At 40.7% G+C, this 16,047-nt stretch overlaps 1 protein-coding gene across 2 annotated transcripts in view; it reads right to left on the bottom strand.

Moving 5' to 3' along the window:
• Positions 1 to 16,047, bottom strand: part of LOC131102819 (neurabin-2-like) — a 39,168-nt gene that overhangs the window by 16,664 nt on the left and 6,457 nt on the right. For both annotated transcript variants that reach the window (XM_058048382.2, XM_058048383.2), the window contains exons 2-5: positions 12,530 to 12,913; positions 12,242 to 12,450; positions 9,503 to 9,835; positions 8,729 to 9,397 (exon numbers count right to left, since the gene is read on the bottom strand). In XM_058048382.2, coding sequence (XP_057904365.2) covers positions 8,729 to 9,397; positions 9,503 to 9,835; positions 12,242 to 12,450; positions 12,530 to 12,836 — 1,518 coding nt within the window. In that variant the 5' untranslated portion in view covers positions 12,837 to 12,913. The remainder of the gene's footprint in view (positions 1 to 8,728; positions 9,398 to 9,502; positions 9,836 to 12,241; positions 12,451 to 12,529; positions 12,914 to 16,047) is intronic.

The following is a 16,047-nucleotide window of genomic DNA, read 5'->3' as shown; positions in this document are numbered from 1 at the left end:
GGATTCTTCAATGCACAAAAAATATGTTTTGATTGAACATTTTCCTCAGGTTCAATTACAGTTCAGAAGCAGCCACATACTTTTGTCATTTTTGAAATTAGGAGAATACTCCTTCCTGCTTTGCCTGCCGATCACCAATACATGATATATGTATGTATAGGCAGCTACTTTTTTCTTTAACTTGGAACAGCTAATTTATGGCTATGTTCCAATCTCATGACATCTTCTTTACCTCGGTAACTCTTTTGTTGACTGGAGCCAATCACAAGCTATCAGTGTGCTCACAATGGCCGGAGGTCATTACTCAATACAGTCTGACTCAAGGTGTCATCTTACAAAGAACACTAAAATCATCACACAGCAACTTACCACTCAGAAGTTATCTAAGAAATATACAATACAAGTAACAATAATAGAATGAATAATTTGCTATTAACAATCAAGATGAAAAACACAAATGGTACAAATGTACTAAAGTACAAATGTCTCTATCTGAGTGAGCTGCCATGTACAAAAGGCCAAAGTCTCAAATAGGAGCTCTAACACTGCTATTGCAGGTTGAGGCAGGTAAAAAGCAAAAAAAAAACCCTATAAAATCCTTGCACAAATGCCAGCTGTCACAAGATGGAGCAAAGGACCAAACCCTCCCCACTCTCGAAAAAGCCAGCAGCATCTGTCTCCCTGATGACCATCTCTATGATCACATGACTCTCTCTGTCTAGTAGATATGCTAATATGTTTGTTTGTGCGACAAACGCTGAAACAGACACCGCCGGAGGCATAACATGCGGGAGGTACTGAGTTATTTACATTACTCTTCATACAGTGCACTTAGATATACACACACCACATACCGACATAAATAGAGTTAGAGAGCAGGATTGTTAAAGTGCTTCCTGTTGTCACGTTTCCTTCCTGTTGAGTAACTTTATAGCTGTGTGAATGTATGAGCGTGTGTGTGTGCGTCCCCTCCCTGGTGGACAAACTTTCCATAGTAACACCCAAATATCAAGAAACAACAGGTAGAAGCGCTACTGTATGATATTGTTGCATTCACTAACAGGAGCAGCACAACTGCAATGCAAAAAAAAAAAAAAGACTGATATAAATAAAGCAAAAATGAAAACAATGGAAACATGTCGAAACAAGAGCAGCCTGGCAGTAGAGTCACGTATTGCACCAGCTTGTCACTCCTGACAGATACCAGCGCCTATCCACATGCAGTACCTGCCAGTTTGCTTTCAATAAGAATGAATGATGTACATTGTCTAAAAAAGGATAAACCAAAGCTGGGTTATTATTTTCACTCCTACACGATGATGTCACATAGTTGGTGGATGTTCGATACCGCCCTCTCCTCAACTTTCCGCTTGGTATACTACCCCCCCACATGCGCTAACTACCATGTGTGACATGCTTGAGTCGCTGAAAAAATCAGATGCAAAATGTAGCTCCTACAAAATAGCCATCCAAACAACACAACACATCAACAAACGACGCACAAAATAACCTACTGATTGCACCATGTGGGCACGCAAATGCATGTGCAATACCCGTGCCAAAACAAAAACATATATTCCCACCAAAAGGCATGCTGGGTAGCTTGTGGTACATTTTCTTGCAACATGTTGCCATGTTTGTCGTATTTTGGATTGATTGCAAAATATGTCGAGGACTTAAGTAAAAAAGTGAACAATGAGTTCTCCTCCCATTACGTGTGGAAGTGGTAGGTTTTTGGCTACTTCTTTTGTCCTTGAAGTGAACAAGGTGTTCTCCTCCCATTCCATGTGGAAGTGGTAAGTTTTTGGCTACTTCCTTTGTCCTTGAAGTGAACAAGGTGTTCTCCTCCCATTCCGTGTGGAAGTGGTAGGTTTTTGGCTACTTCCTTTGTCCTTGAAGTGAACAAGGTGTTCTCCTCCCATTCTGTGTGGAAGTGGTAGGTTTTTGGCTACTTCCTTTGTCCTTGAAGTGAACAAGGTGTTCTCCTCCCATTCCCTGCGGAGGTGGTAGGTTTTTGGCTACTTATTTGTCCTTGAAGTGAACAAGGTGTTCTCCTACCAGTCCGTACGGAAGTGGTAGGTTTTTAGCTACTTCTTTTGTCCTTGAAGTAAACAAGGTGTTCTCCCATTCTGTGTGGAAGTGGTAGGTTTTTGGCTATTCATTTGTCCTTGAAGTGAACAAGGTGTTCTCCTACCATTCCGTACGGAAGTGGTAGGTTTTTGGCTACTTCCTTTGTCCTTGAAGTGACAAGGTGTTCTCCTCCCATTCCATGTGGAAGTAGTAAGTTTTTGGCTATTTGTTTGTCCTTGAAGTGAACAAGGTGTTCTCCTCCCATTCCGTGCGGAGGTGGTAGGTTTTTGGCTACTTCTTTTGTCCTTGAAGTGAACTAGGTGTTCTCCTCCCATTCCGTGCGGAAGTGGTAGGTTTTTAGCTACTTCTTTTGTCCTTGAAGTAAACAAGGTGTTCTCCTCCCATTCCGTGTGGAAGTGGTAGGTTTTTGGCTACTTCCTTTGTCCTTGAAGTGAACAAGGTGTTCTCCTCCCATTCCATGTGGAAGTGGTAAGTTTTTGGCTACTCCCTTTGTCCTTGAAGTGAACAAGGTGTTCTCCTCCCATTCCGTGCGGAAGTGGTAGGTTTTTGGCTACTTCCTTTGTCCTTGAAGTGAACAAGGTGTTCTCCTCCCATTCCATGTGGAAGTGGTAAGTTTTTGGCTACTTCCTTTGTCCTTGAAGTGAACAAGGTGTTCTCCTCCCATTCCGTGCGGAAGTGGTAGGTTTTTAGCTACTTCTTTTGTCCTTGAAGTAAACAAGGTGTTCTCCTCCCATTCCGTGTGGAAGTGGTAGGTTTTTGGCTACTTCCTTTGTCCTTGAAGTGAACAAGGTGTTCTCCTCCCATTCCGTGCGGAAGTGGTAGGTTTTTAGCTACTTCTTTTGTCCTTGAAGTAAACAAGGTGTTCTCCTCCCATTCCGTGCGGAAGTGGTAGGTTTTTGGCTACTTCCTTCCTTCTTCCCCACGCCGTTTCAAAACCTTTCTTAAGTTTAGAATAAATAAATTGGAGGCTAGTTAGCTCGCTTGCATGCTATGCTTAAAGCCGTGGCCATCTCTTGTGTCCTTGCAGTGATGCCCTAACCTGTGCGTTAGCAATATGATGTAAACAAAGAACAATAAGAGTGTAAAGTTGACCATAGGGGTGTTATTTCACGTCTATAGGGCTCTAATAATGATAGAAAACATATTTCTAAAGTCATAATGTTATTTTTTTATACTGTAAATATAAAAATATTATGTTTATTAATATTTAATGGTTTGGAATCAATTAATTATGATGAACAGGACATCACTTAAACTTTCCCTTGGTTATTGGATTTGACCCTTGTTTCTAGACAGCAGTCCACATGTCACAATGTATTGTTTCAAATGATCAGGGATTTTGTCATTTTCACGTAAAATTATACGTTTGAGGTAATGGGTCTCAGCCCCGTTGCACATTTTCTCCACCGCTAATCTGCCTGTGAATATACGGATTCACTCAGTGATCCTTTTGACTATTCTGTTTTCATGGAGTTTTCTCTTTTACGTAATTATAACTAGAATGCATCTTGTAGAAAAAAACTAAAATAGATGCATTCAGTCATGTGACATCTTTAGAATTGTAACTGTTTTCCACTATATGATTGTGTGTGTGTGTGTGTGTGTGTGTGTCAGTGAGTGAGTGTAGTTGTGTGCTTTCAACTAAAAACAAACACACCCAGCCACATTCCAACTGCTTTTCTCAGACTCACAGGGGTAACCTTGTTCACCATTCAGCACACGTAACCACAAGTGTATCAGAGTTGAAGGGACATGCAGGAAAGTGTTCCTCCTTTCGGTAGTTGTCTCACAGTCTCTTCTACATATGTACTCTTCACTCTCTCATTATCATTCTAATTCAGAACTGCACAAAGTTTGTTAGTGTACTATTATAGTGATCACTCATTTAGCGTGGTTCATTTGTTCCAACCCGACTGTGATTTTTCGCAAAGTAGGTTTTCTTATTTAGAAATCAAATGTTTTTGTAGTTAGAGCATTTGAAATCTGTGTATGACAGGGGTCTCAAACACACGCCTCGATATGAAAGTTTAATGTTAGTGTGGCCTGCGTAAGTCTGATATGGATACTGTATGGTATCATGTACCCAGAAAAAAATATTACGTTTGATTAATGTTCATGTTAAAGGTTAAATAACTGTGAATAGTTATCCTCCCTATTTTGTGTGGAAGTGGTAAGTTTTTGGCTATTTAAGTTTAAAGGAAATAACTTGGAGGCTACCTTTTAGGTCGCTAGCTCTCTAGTTTGCGAGTTTGCAACTAACCGGTGTCTGCAAGTAGATTGGGCAACAATGGTGCTGCCTGTAATTGCTGACATTTAGTGTGGATTGGCCAATGACTGCCAGTCAACAGTGCATGGGATTCCACACAATCACAGTACACAGCTTCTACATTTAGGGACCCGTGGAATTTAACGAGAATCAGGCAAAATGGAAGAATGCATGCTGATGGAGGTAAAAGAAAAAAATCATCAAGGTCACGTAAAGAGGACATGATTAGCAATGTCTGGTCATCGTGGATGACTTAAATATGAACATGTAGTTTTATTTCTTCATTTTGTTATGACGGCAAATGAGCTATCTACAGCGAAGTACATTATTCATAGTGAGAGAACACGGACAGAAAAAAAAGAACAGAAGGACACGAGTGGTTGTAAAGGTCAAGTCAAAGCGGCAGTCAAAAAAAACAACCGCATATGTAATAACATGTCATTACACTTTAAGTCATATTGTCGCTTAGGTTTTAAAAAATAGCAGATGCACTTCAGCTACTGTAACATCAGCTTCCCCAGGCCAAAAAGACATGAGCTGGGTTTAGTTTTACTCTACTGATGATGTGTCGCTGCAACAGTAACCTTGCTGGTGTTTAATCCTGGTGTTTAAGCCGCAACCACAAAATTTAAATCCGTGAGGACCAGGGAGCTCTTTTTTTTTTATTCGACAGGAGCCATCCATGAGCTGTGAGAAAAATCAAGCCATTGGAAATCGCAGGAGCTCAATGTAACTCACAGTGTTATATTAGGAAGAACGCTAAAATCATCACACGGCAACTTAACAATTAAAAGGTAGCAAAGAAATATACAAGACAAGTATTTAGAAAACAACAATTTAGAAAACAACTATTTTAACGGGCGCGCAGACCTCACAGCTAGGAGACCAGTGTTCAATTCCACCCTTGGCGATCTCTGTGTGGAGTTTGCATGTTCTCCCCGTGCATGCGTGGGTTTTCTCCGGGTACTCCGGTTTCCTCCCACATTCCAAAAACATGCTAGGTTAATTGGCGACTCCAAATTGTCCATAGGTATGAATGTGAGTGTTAATGGTTGTTTGTCTATATGTGCCCTGTGATTGGCTGGCGACCAGTCCAGGGTGTACCCCGCCTCTCACCCGAAGACAGCTGGGATAGGCTCCAGCACCCCCGCGACCCTTGTGAGGAAAAGCGGTAGAAAATGAATGAATGAATGAACTATTTTAACTTCTTTTCATCATGCATTGCAGCAAGGCACTGCAATACCTGTGTCCACCAGAGGGGGGGCTCCGATACACCGGAGGGAAGGAAAACACTTTTCATCAAAACTACCGAAGGTGTCAACAAATGTACAAAAGAGAAACACCTCTAGTGTCAGTGTCAGCCGAGGAAAATGCAGTACATGTAGGTTCCCAAAAGTGGGGTACGTGTGCAAGTATAATAGGGGGGTATGTGAATAAAAATCCTCACAATTACATGTGCGTATGAACACCTCACCGCGCAAAAGACGTTCATATTGGTGTTCCGATCGCCACACGGTTCAGTGAAATCCCCCAATTTAAGGGATTGGACAGAACTTCCATAGAGGAAGCAGAGTCAGAGGACACGTACTCGGACCGTCACCTCAGTCACCTAGCTGAGGTATCTGGGGTGGTCAAAACACTCTACAGTGACAAAGCTCTGGGGGTGGATGAGTTTGGTACTGAATTTCTCAAGGCTCTGGATGTTGAGGGACTGTCTTGGCTGGCACGTCTCATCAACATTGGGTGGAAGTCAGAAACAGTATCCTTGGATTGACAGACCAGGATGGTGGTCTCTCTTTTCAAGAAGGGTGACCGGATGGTGTGTTCCAAACAGTCTATTCCAGGGTGCTGGACAGAAGGGAACTACTGTTGGACAGGAGGCGCAATGTAGTTTTCATCCCAGTACACGGAACACTGGACCAGCTCTACACCCTCACAAGGATACTGGAGAGTATATGGAAGTATGCCCAACTGGTCTATATGTGCTTGGTGGACTTGGAAAAGGCATTCAACCGGGATTGGTGACGCTCCAGTATGTGCCATTCCATCCTTGTACAACTGGAGCAGCAGCCTGGTTCGCATAATTTACCGGGCAATTTTTCTGGCATGGGAACTCTTTGGTGTCCTCCCGGTGGAGCTGGAGAACGTGGATGGGGAATGGGAATTCTGGGCTTCCCAACTGAGACTGCTGTCAATGCAACTTGGACCCGAATAAGCTGAGGAAAATGGATGGATGGATTTTAAGGACTTTTTTTCTATGCCGCTTATCCTCACTAGGGTTGCAGAGATATGCTGGAGCCTATCCCAGCTGACTTTGGGTGAGAAGCAGGGTACACCCTGGACTGGTCGCCAGCCAATCGCAGCACAAAGAAGATTATAAACATGACTATTTCAAATACTTTTTTTTTTGGGCTGACTTCAATTGATTTCAAAAGCAGGAAAAAAATGTCCTAAATTACATACTCACATTTAATGTAAATGTAAAAATATGTAAAAAATGTAAAAAAAAATGTAAAAAATATGTAAAAAAAATATGTAAAAAATATGTAAAAAAATATGTAGAAATGTGTAAAAAATGTGCAAAAAATGTGTAGAAAAATATGTAAAAATATGTTTAAAAAAATATGTAAAAATATATGTAAACGTGTAAAAAATATGTAAAATATGACAAAAGTAAAAATAAGTACAAAATATGTAAAAAAGAATGTAAAAAATGTGTAATAAAATATGCAAAAAACATGTAAAAAAAGAATGTAAAAAACATGCAAAAAAGAATGTAAAAAACATGTAAAAATATGTAAAAATACGTAAAATATGTAAAAAAAAGAATGTAAAAAACATGTAAACAAGAATGTAAAAACATGTAATAAATATGAAAAATTGTAACAACAATGTGAAATATGTAAAAAAAAATATGTAAAAAATGTAAAAAAATATGTAAAAAATATATGTAAACAATGTAAACATGTAAAAAAATGTAAAAATAAGGATGTGGAGGGCCCCAAGGACTAGGTTTGCCTTCGGCCTCCAAATGACTAAATACACTCAGCCACCCCGATGAGAACATGGCATGGCAAGATGATCCGTCAAACCAATTCCATCCAGCTGTGCTCTTTTTCCTTAAGAAAACAAACAAACTGAAGGTTCTAAAGCATTAATCAAAACAACAAGCCCATTCTTCTTGAATTCTAGTCATCTTTTCTCAGCCAAATCTATTCAGTCACTTTCAATGAGGAAGTATGATGTCGGTGTGTGCGCCATGGCACGTTAAGACATGTTTCGCAACCCGGTGAATCAGCTGACTGAGTTGCGGCATATGTGTGTGAGTGTGTGAGTGTGTATGTGTGTGTGTGTGAGATGACAAGGATAAAACACTTCAGTGAATCTCTACGTTACTCCAGACAAACACAGACTTTCAGGGCATTCCCTTAATCCATCCCATAATTCAAAATAACTTCATTACATTCTGTGTGTGTACCCCGCCTCTCGTCTTAACTCAGCTGGGATAGGCTCCAGCATACCTCGGCGACCCTAATGAGGATAAGCGGTATAGGAAATGGATGGATGGATTCTGTGTGTGTGTATTACAATAAATGATAAAACAAACTTTTCTTTAACAGTTAAGTTGTATTCATTCATTCATTCGCGGGGGTGCTGGAGCCTATCCTAGCTGTCTTTGGGCGAGAGGCGGGGTACACCCTGGACTGGTGGCCAGCCAATCACAGGGCACATATAGACAAACAACCATTCACACTCACATTCATACCTATGGACAATTTGGAGTCACCAATTAACCTAGCATGTTTTTGGAATGTGGGAGGAAACCGGAGTACCCGGAGAAAACCCACGCATGCACGGGGAGAACATGCAAACTCCACACAGAGATGGCCGAGGGCGGAATTGAACCCTGGTCTCCTAGCTGTCAGGTCCACGCGCTAACCACTCGACCGCCGTGCAGCCCCAGTTAAGTTTCAGTTGATTAGAAATACATTCATTACGCCTGGTGGTGTATTAGCATATACATACATATCTTTCATGGGGGAGGGCATGAGTTTGATTCCTGGCCACGGTTGCAGAACAATGAGCATCCGGTGTAAAAACTAAGCCAAAACAATTCACGAGATTGACTCGTTGTGGTGTGTGTGTGGCGTGTTTTTCTCGACACTGTAGATATATAAATCAAAACGCGTATGTGAATATACTGATGTTTAGAGTTTTAAAAAATAACAACAATAATTTTCACTACCAATTAAGTGCTCAAATGGCCATCACTTTAACCGACCAATTTAACCACTTCCACACTCCAGACATGTATTTTGAGCACATACCCCAGTAAGGAATGAATGCTGGATACAGAAGATGAAAACTCACCTTAATTGGCTCAGTGCTGAAGCGGATCTTTCTATTGGCCGGTGCTGGCTCCTCCTCCTCCGGAAGCCCAGCAATTTCTGTGCAGCTGCTTTCCGGTATATACGCTTCATCGTCTTCCTCATCCTCGTCATCGTCCAGCTGGCTTCCCCCAGAGTCGTCCTCACCGAGGCCGCTGTAGGCACTGACATCCACTAGATCCCCCTCGGAGTAATCCTCCTTCCTCGAGCCATCGTCGTCGTTCTCCTCATCATGCCTTGTCTCAGAGTCGGCAGGCGTCACTTCAAACACCGGTGGCTCTTTTTCTCCATTTTCAAGTGTTGCATGAACCTCAGCTTGCACCAACCTGGCTCCAACGTCAGAGTCCCCCCTGCAGCAGCCAGACACATCCACCGTACTTGAGCCCCTGTCTTCAGTCGACCCGGACTGGGACTCGGACTCCGGTTTAGCCTCAGAAATAGATGAAGACGAAGCGGCAGCCAAAGTGGACGATAATGAGCTGGAGAGCAGATCTCCTGAATGTCCATGTTTGTCCTTCTCCTCACTGACCACCTCTCCTTCTATGCTCCTGTGTGGAAGTGGATCTGGCACTTCAGTCTTTGTTGCCTGGCTGGTCACAGTTCCTGCTGTCACCTCCTCTGAGACCTCCTTACTCGGATGAGGCTCTTTTGTCTAGGAGAGAATCAGACAAATGATAAGGTTCGCGTGTACTTCACACTCCAAATGAAAATGTTTGGATAATAATTATGATATAATAAGACAAGCAAATGGTCTCACCTGGCTGCTGGAGGCCCCTGCTTTGGCTGGAAGCTTTGGCTTTGGTGCTGGGGCAGGTCTTGACCGACGGTTGGGGAGGTAGAGATTGTTTTGCAGGTCAGCCTTCTCAAACACGGCACTGAGTTGGCTCACGGTGGGGCTGACGGCCTCACCAGGCCCAAAAGCAGCTGCAGCGGCAGGAACGGGAGCGGGAGCGGGAATTGGGGGGTCATCCAATCGGTCCAAAGCCTCTGTGGAACCATTAAAACGTGCAACTACGTCCAGGCGACTGTCCTGGAATCCAGACGCTCGCTCCTTCTTCAGCAAAATCCTGTTGGTGGCAGCTTGCTTCTCCTGGAAGAACAAAATACATTGGCATGGCTCTTTTCCGTGTATTAAAGCATTCCAAGTGGAAAAGGAAATGGAGTGTAGCGTGCAGAAGGCTATGCATGGAAGGGAAATGCTAAAGCGTGTACACACACAGTTCAGTTCCAAATTTGTAAATAGTTGACGGTATTATATTTGGAAGGAAATTGTTTAATGTAAAACAACAATTTTCTGTGTTGTTCATGTTGTAATGGTAATGGTAATGGTAATGGTAATGGTAATGGTAATGGCAATGGTAATGGTAATGGTTTTATTTCATTTCAACATGCATCAGATTACAATTGAGTGCATCCCATAATCCCATAAATTTTTTTTATTTTATTTTATTTTTTATTTTTTTCATTTTTTATACCTGAGTACGAGGTGATATGACCATACACTGACAAAATGGGTAGTGAATAGTGTTGAATAATGTGGGTTAACTTCCTGCCTTTCTAAAGATTTTTTTAACATGTTTTTAATTTTAATTAATTAATTTAAAATTATTTTACAAATTTTTATTTATTTAAAAAATTTTTATTTTTATTTTTTTTTTGTCACGTACCGAAGTATGAGGTGATATAACCATACAATGACATAATGGGTACCATAGTAAGTGTCAATATAGTGATATATATAGCACATCATGACTGGTTCAAGACTCTTCATCCTTGTATTTAGCAAACATCAACTGCTTGTATTGTTTCTTGAATTGGCTCATCGTTGTGCATTGTTTGAGGTCCTTACTCAATCCATTCCATAGTTTGATTCCACATACTGAAATGCTATGGCTTTTTAACATAGTCCTAGCATATAAGTGTTTCAAATGTAGTTCTTCCCTGAGATCATATTTCTCCTCTCTTGTAGAGAAGTATTGGATTACATTTTTAGCTAATTGGTTATTTTTAGCCTTATGCATTATTTTAGCTGTTTGAAGATGAACTATATCAGCAAGTTTAAGTATTTGTGATTTTAGACATAAGGAGTTAGTATGTTCTCTGTAGGCGGCATTATGAATTATCCTTACCGACCTTTTTTGCAGTACATTTAGCGAGTGAAGATTGCTTTTATAGTTATTACCCCATATTTCCACACAATAAGTAAGATATGGTAGAACCAGAGAGCAATGTTGTGGCATAGATATTATGAGTATAGCTAAATTAATGTCAAAATGAAAGTTATGCTTGAATTGATATTGTGTTGAAAACGGAAAAAGATCTAAAAAACTACTCTTGAAAAATCCTCCAAAATGGCTGGTACTGTCTTTTGAAAAATGTGTGGTACTGAATGATACTCAAGCGATGGACACAGGGTCATCACGATGCGAAGCGAAAAGTAACATTAAACAGGTAATACACACAATAATAATGAACAATAACAATAATAACAATGAACCACCATTCTATTCAACTAAACTGTTATTCACCATGTGCCCGCAAAGCATGCTGGGCACCACCAGCGACAATATAGTGGACTCTTACATCAGGGGTGGGCAAACTACGGCTCGGGGGCCAAATGCAGCCCACAAAGTGTTTGATTCCGGCCTGCCAGTTGCTTTCTAAGTATTTCAACTTTTAACAAAAAACTGGCAACATGACTTGCAAGTCGGATGTCTTATTTAGTAAAAAAAAAAAAAAAAAACTGTAAAATTAAATTACATAGTTTGATGTGGTGTGATGTTTAAAGTGCTTTTCCTCACGAGGGTCGCAGGGGGTGCTGGAGCCTATCCCAGCTGTCTTCGGGCGAGAGGCGGGGTACACCCCGGACTGGTCGCCAGCCAATCACAGGGCACATATAGACAAACAACCATTCACACTCACATTCATACCTATGGACAATTTGGAGTCGCCAATTAACCTAGCATGTTTTTGGAATGTGGGAGGAAACCGGAGTACCCGGAGAAAACCCACGCATGCACGGGGAGAACATGCAAACTCCACACAGAGATGGCCGAGGGTGGAATCGAACCCTGGTCCGAAGTCTGTGAGGTCTGCGTGCTAACCACTAGCCCGCCGTGCTGCCAGTATAACACTTTTACAGATAAAATTAGACAAATAATTCAAGGAAAATTATAACCATAAATAGTGTGTGTGTGTTAAATATATGTTCTGCCCCCCCCGGACAATTTTGTTAACTCAATGCAGCACACGAGTCAAAATATTTGCCCACCCCTGTTTTACATGCACCAGAACATGTACATTATTTTTTCAATCAGTGCACACTTACATAAAATAAATAAACTACTTGTTTACATAGTAAATCTGCATCCCAAGATGCAAGTTCTTGTACCCGACTAAAATGCAAACCACCAGGGATATTCTCAAAGCACACCAACCTCCTGATGTGACACTTCCACATCCTATCAAACCTAAGCACAGCATTTTAAACTCTGACCTGTAGCGTTCGTTGTTCAAAAATCCGCCTGGTCGCCTGGAGTTTGGACAATCCTGCAGCAGCGCTCCCGGTTTCTCCATCTGCCTTGGTGTCAAAGCGGTTAACCCTCTCTGAAACGGTGCCTCCGAGTTTGAGCAAGGCGCTGTGGTCAACATTCTCGTTGAGGCTGGACGCCCTTGGCAGGGAGAGTTTTACCGCCTGATCTTTTTCTGCCAATGAGAGGATGGTTAGCTGTGAAGCTAGTCGGCACCAGAAATTCCATAACTTGTGAACGAAGATGTTCTTTACCAATCATTTTGTCTCCTTCTTCGTCATCCCCTGGAGACTGCATCTGCATGAACATGTTTTTGATGCGGTGAACATTTGAGCCGTATTTGCGACCCCTCCCGGTCGGCCGAGGAAGGGGTGCCGGCTTGGAGGCGGGGTCATAGCCTCCGTTGAGGTGATCAGTGGCTTTCTTCAGCGCCGCCAGCCCAGCCTCGTACGCGTTGCGATGTGGCGAGGCGCTCCGTAGATTGGAGCTGCCGCTTCCCCCACTGTTCCCACCGGAGGACCCGTTGTCCCCCGTGGTCGACGAGGGTTCTGTCTTCATCATGTTTGATCATTCAAATGCCACCAGGTGAACAGCAGGTTAATGGAGATGAAGGTAGCAGCATGTCTGGAGAACATGAGCTGTCAGACGACAAGAGAAAGAAAAGGAATGGAGGATTAACTTATGTGCCGTTCATTTTGGAGTTCTTTGTTTTTGAAGGTAGGCTTGTTACTCAAGGGCTAGAATAAATAATGTCACAAATAATCTTAAAAACAAGACAAAGTACATGGAAAACTAATGAAAAAAAATTTATATTGGATAACAAATATCAAAATATGATGATTTTTTTTAATCCTCTATGACAAAATCATGAATTTTGATGACTAATTGATTGATGATGTCGTATAAAACACAAACAAATGTAAAATGATTCACAGTATGTAGAAGTCAACAATATTTTTGGTGAAATTTGAACATTTTACCACAAAAAAATTATTAAAAATGACAGATAAAGGGAAAACTTTTAACACATTTTGCTTGCAGGATCATTTAGCTTTTATATACATACTGTGCATATCACATTGTCACAGTATTTCCATCCATACTGCCATTTTGTTAGCCAGCTAAGAATGCTAACAGGTGTTTTTGTGCTAAAAACAAAAAAATACATGACACATTTAGACTCAAGCAGTGTTTTACTAACACGACAAGCCGTGCACCATATTGTACGCTAACCGGAAAATGTAAGCAAAATTATACAAAAAAATATTTTCCATGTTAACCAAAAAAAAAACATGCTAACCGAGGTTAAATATGAATGCAGCAAAGTAAGCTAGCACGGCTAAGCTACATTGCCAATGGACTCTCACGCTAAACCTTTATAGCGGTGGCTTAAATTGTTAGACTCACGCAGTGTTTTACTAACACGACAAGCCATGCACCATATTGTACGCTAACCGGAAAATGTACGCAAAATTTTGGTGGATATTTTCCATGTTAACCAAAAAAAAAAACATGCTAACCGAGGTTCGACTGTACTAGATTCGAGAAAAACAACAATTAACTCTCCCAATGCTAAAGGGGTGCTATTTCATGTCTACAGGGATCTAATTATGTTTAAAAAAACATATTTAGAAGGTCGGAAACAGTTTTTTTTAATTTTGTAACGCGAAAAAAAAAGTAGAAATTCACTTATGGTTGAGTCAGGAACCAATTAACCATGATAAATGAGGGATTACTGTACTATAATGTTTTATTACAAACACAGCACAAAAAAATAATCGTACCATATTAATTAGTTTATTAAAGCAAGGTATTATATTTTACTTTAAATATGAATGCAGCAAAGTAAGCTAGCGCGGTTAAGCTACATTGCCAATGGACTCCCACAAAAAACCTTTATAGCGGTGGCTTAAATTGTTAGACTTACGCAGTGTTTTACTAACACGACAAGCCGTGCACCATATTGTACACTAACCGGAAAATGTACGCAAAATTTTGGCGGATATTTCCCATGTTAACGAAAAAAAAACATGCTAACCGAGGTTCCACTGTACGAGAGTCCAGAACAACAACAATTAACTCTCCCAATGCTAAAGGGGTGCTATTTCATGTCCACAGGGATCTAATTATGTTTAAAAAAACATTTTTATAATGTCAGAAACAGGTTTTTTAAATTTTCTAACTCCAAAAAATAAAAGTGGAAATTCAATTATGGTTGAGTCAGGAACCAATTAACCATGATAAATGAGGGATTACTGTACTATAATGTTTTATTACAAACACAGCACAAAAAACAGTTGTACCATATTAATGAGTTTATTAACGCAAGGCATTATATTTTACTTTAAATATGAATGCAGCAAAGTAAGCTAGCACGGCTAAGCTACATTGACAATGGACTCCCACACTAAACCTTTATAGCGGTGGCTTAAATTGTTAGACTTACGCAGTGTTTTACGAATACGACAAGCCATGCACCATATTGTACGCTAACCGGAAAATGTACGCAAAATTTTGGCGGATATTTTCCATGTTAACAAAAAAAAAAACATGCTAACCGAGGTTCGACTGTACTACAGTCCACAACAACAACAATTAACTCTCCCAATGCTAAAGGGGTGCTATTTCATGTCTACAGGGATCTAATTATGTTTAAAAAAAACATATTTAGAAGGTCGGAAACAGGTATTTTAAATTTTCTAACTCAAAAAAAAGTGGAAATTCAATTATGGTTGTGTCAGAAACCAATTAACCATGATAAATGAGGGATTACTGTACTATAATGTTTTATTACAAACACAGCACTGAAAAATATGTCAGTTGTACCATATTAATGAGTTTATCAACGCAAGCTAGTACTTTTTACTTGCTAGCACGGCTAAGCTACATTGACAATGGACTCCCACACTAAAAACTTTTATAGCGGTGGCTTAAATTGTTAAATTGGCACTGTCAACATTTGCATTTTATTTTTAAAAAAGGGCAAAAATAATGAATGGGGACTTAATGAAAGGAGAAATTCCACATTTTCATTCCAATGCTGTACTTACAATGTGATTACAATCCACTAGCGCAAAATGTGACTACTAGTTCATACTGTGCTTAGTAGTGTACCAAAAGATATCCGGTGGCAGCTGAATCTAGTCACGCTGAAGGCCATGGAGTCTTCCTTCTTTGAAAACGACATAAAATGAAAGAAAGACACACAATGCTTCCTTCCTATCAAAACAAATCGGGTGCGAGGACGAGCTAAACAGGCTAACACCTTCTCCCTCTTGGTGGAATGCCACCCACTGCAATTTCTGAATGTTCCCACCAACGAAACACTTTATCTAACAAGGTTAAAGTCTGTTCATTCAGACATGCTTGAAAACGCCAAGTTTCCTCATTATTTTAACTAGAAACATACTACCTAAAAAACTTATTTTGTGGATATTCTAAGGGAATGGGCCTCATCTTTGCTAGCATCCTTGTGTAACATTCCAAATACACCTATGTTAGCTTAATCAAAGACTAAATTGTCCATAGTCATGGATGAAGTGTGAATAGTTGTTTGTCTATTTATCCTTAGTCTAGGGCAGGGGTCTCAAACTCGCGGCCCGCGGGCCAAATGCGGCCCGCTAGACGCTAGTTTGAGGCCCCCCACCTTGATACCAAAGATTAATGTTGAAATGACAGCTTAAAGCTGTGTGCACACCGGACACAATTAACATGATTTTGCCCCACCCATACTGTTACCCTACCCTGTTACCCCGCTCTGTTTTGCTTTGGA

The sequence above is a fragment of the Doryrhamphus excisus genome, linkage group LG16, assembly GCF_037039965.1.
Source record: "Doryrhamphus excisus strain RoL-2023G ecotype Guam linkage group LG16, RoL_Dexc_Guam_v1.1, whole genome shotgun sequence".
NCBI lineage: Eukaryota > Metazoa > Chordata > Actinopteri > Syngnathiformes > Syngnathidae > Doryrhamphus > Doryrhamphus excisus.
This window is presented reverse-complemented; position numbering and strand designations above follow the sequence as displayed.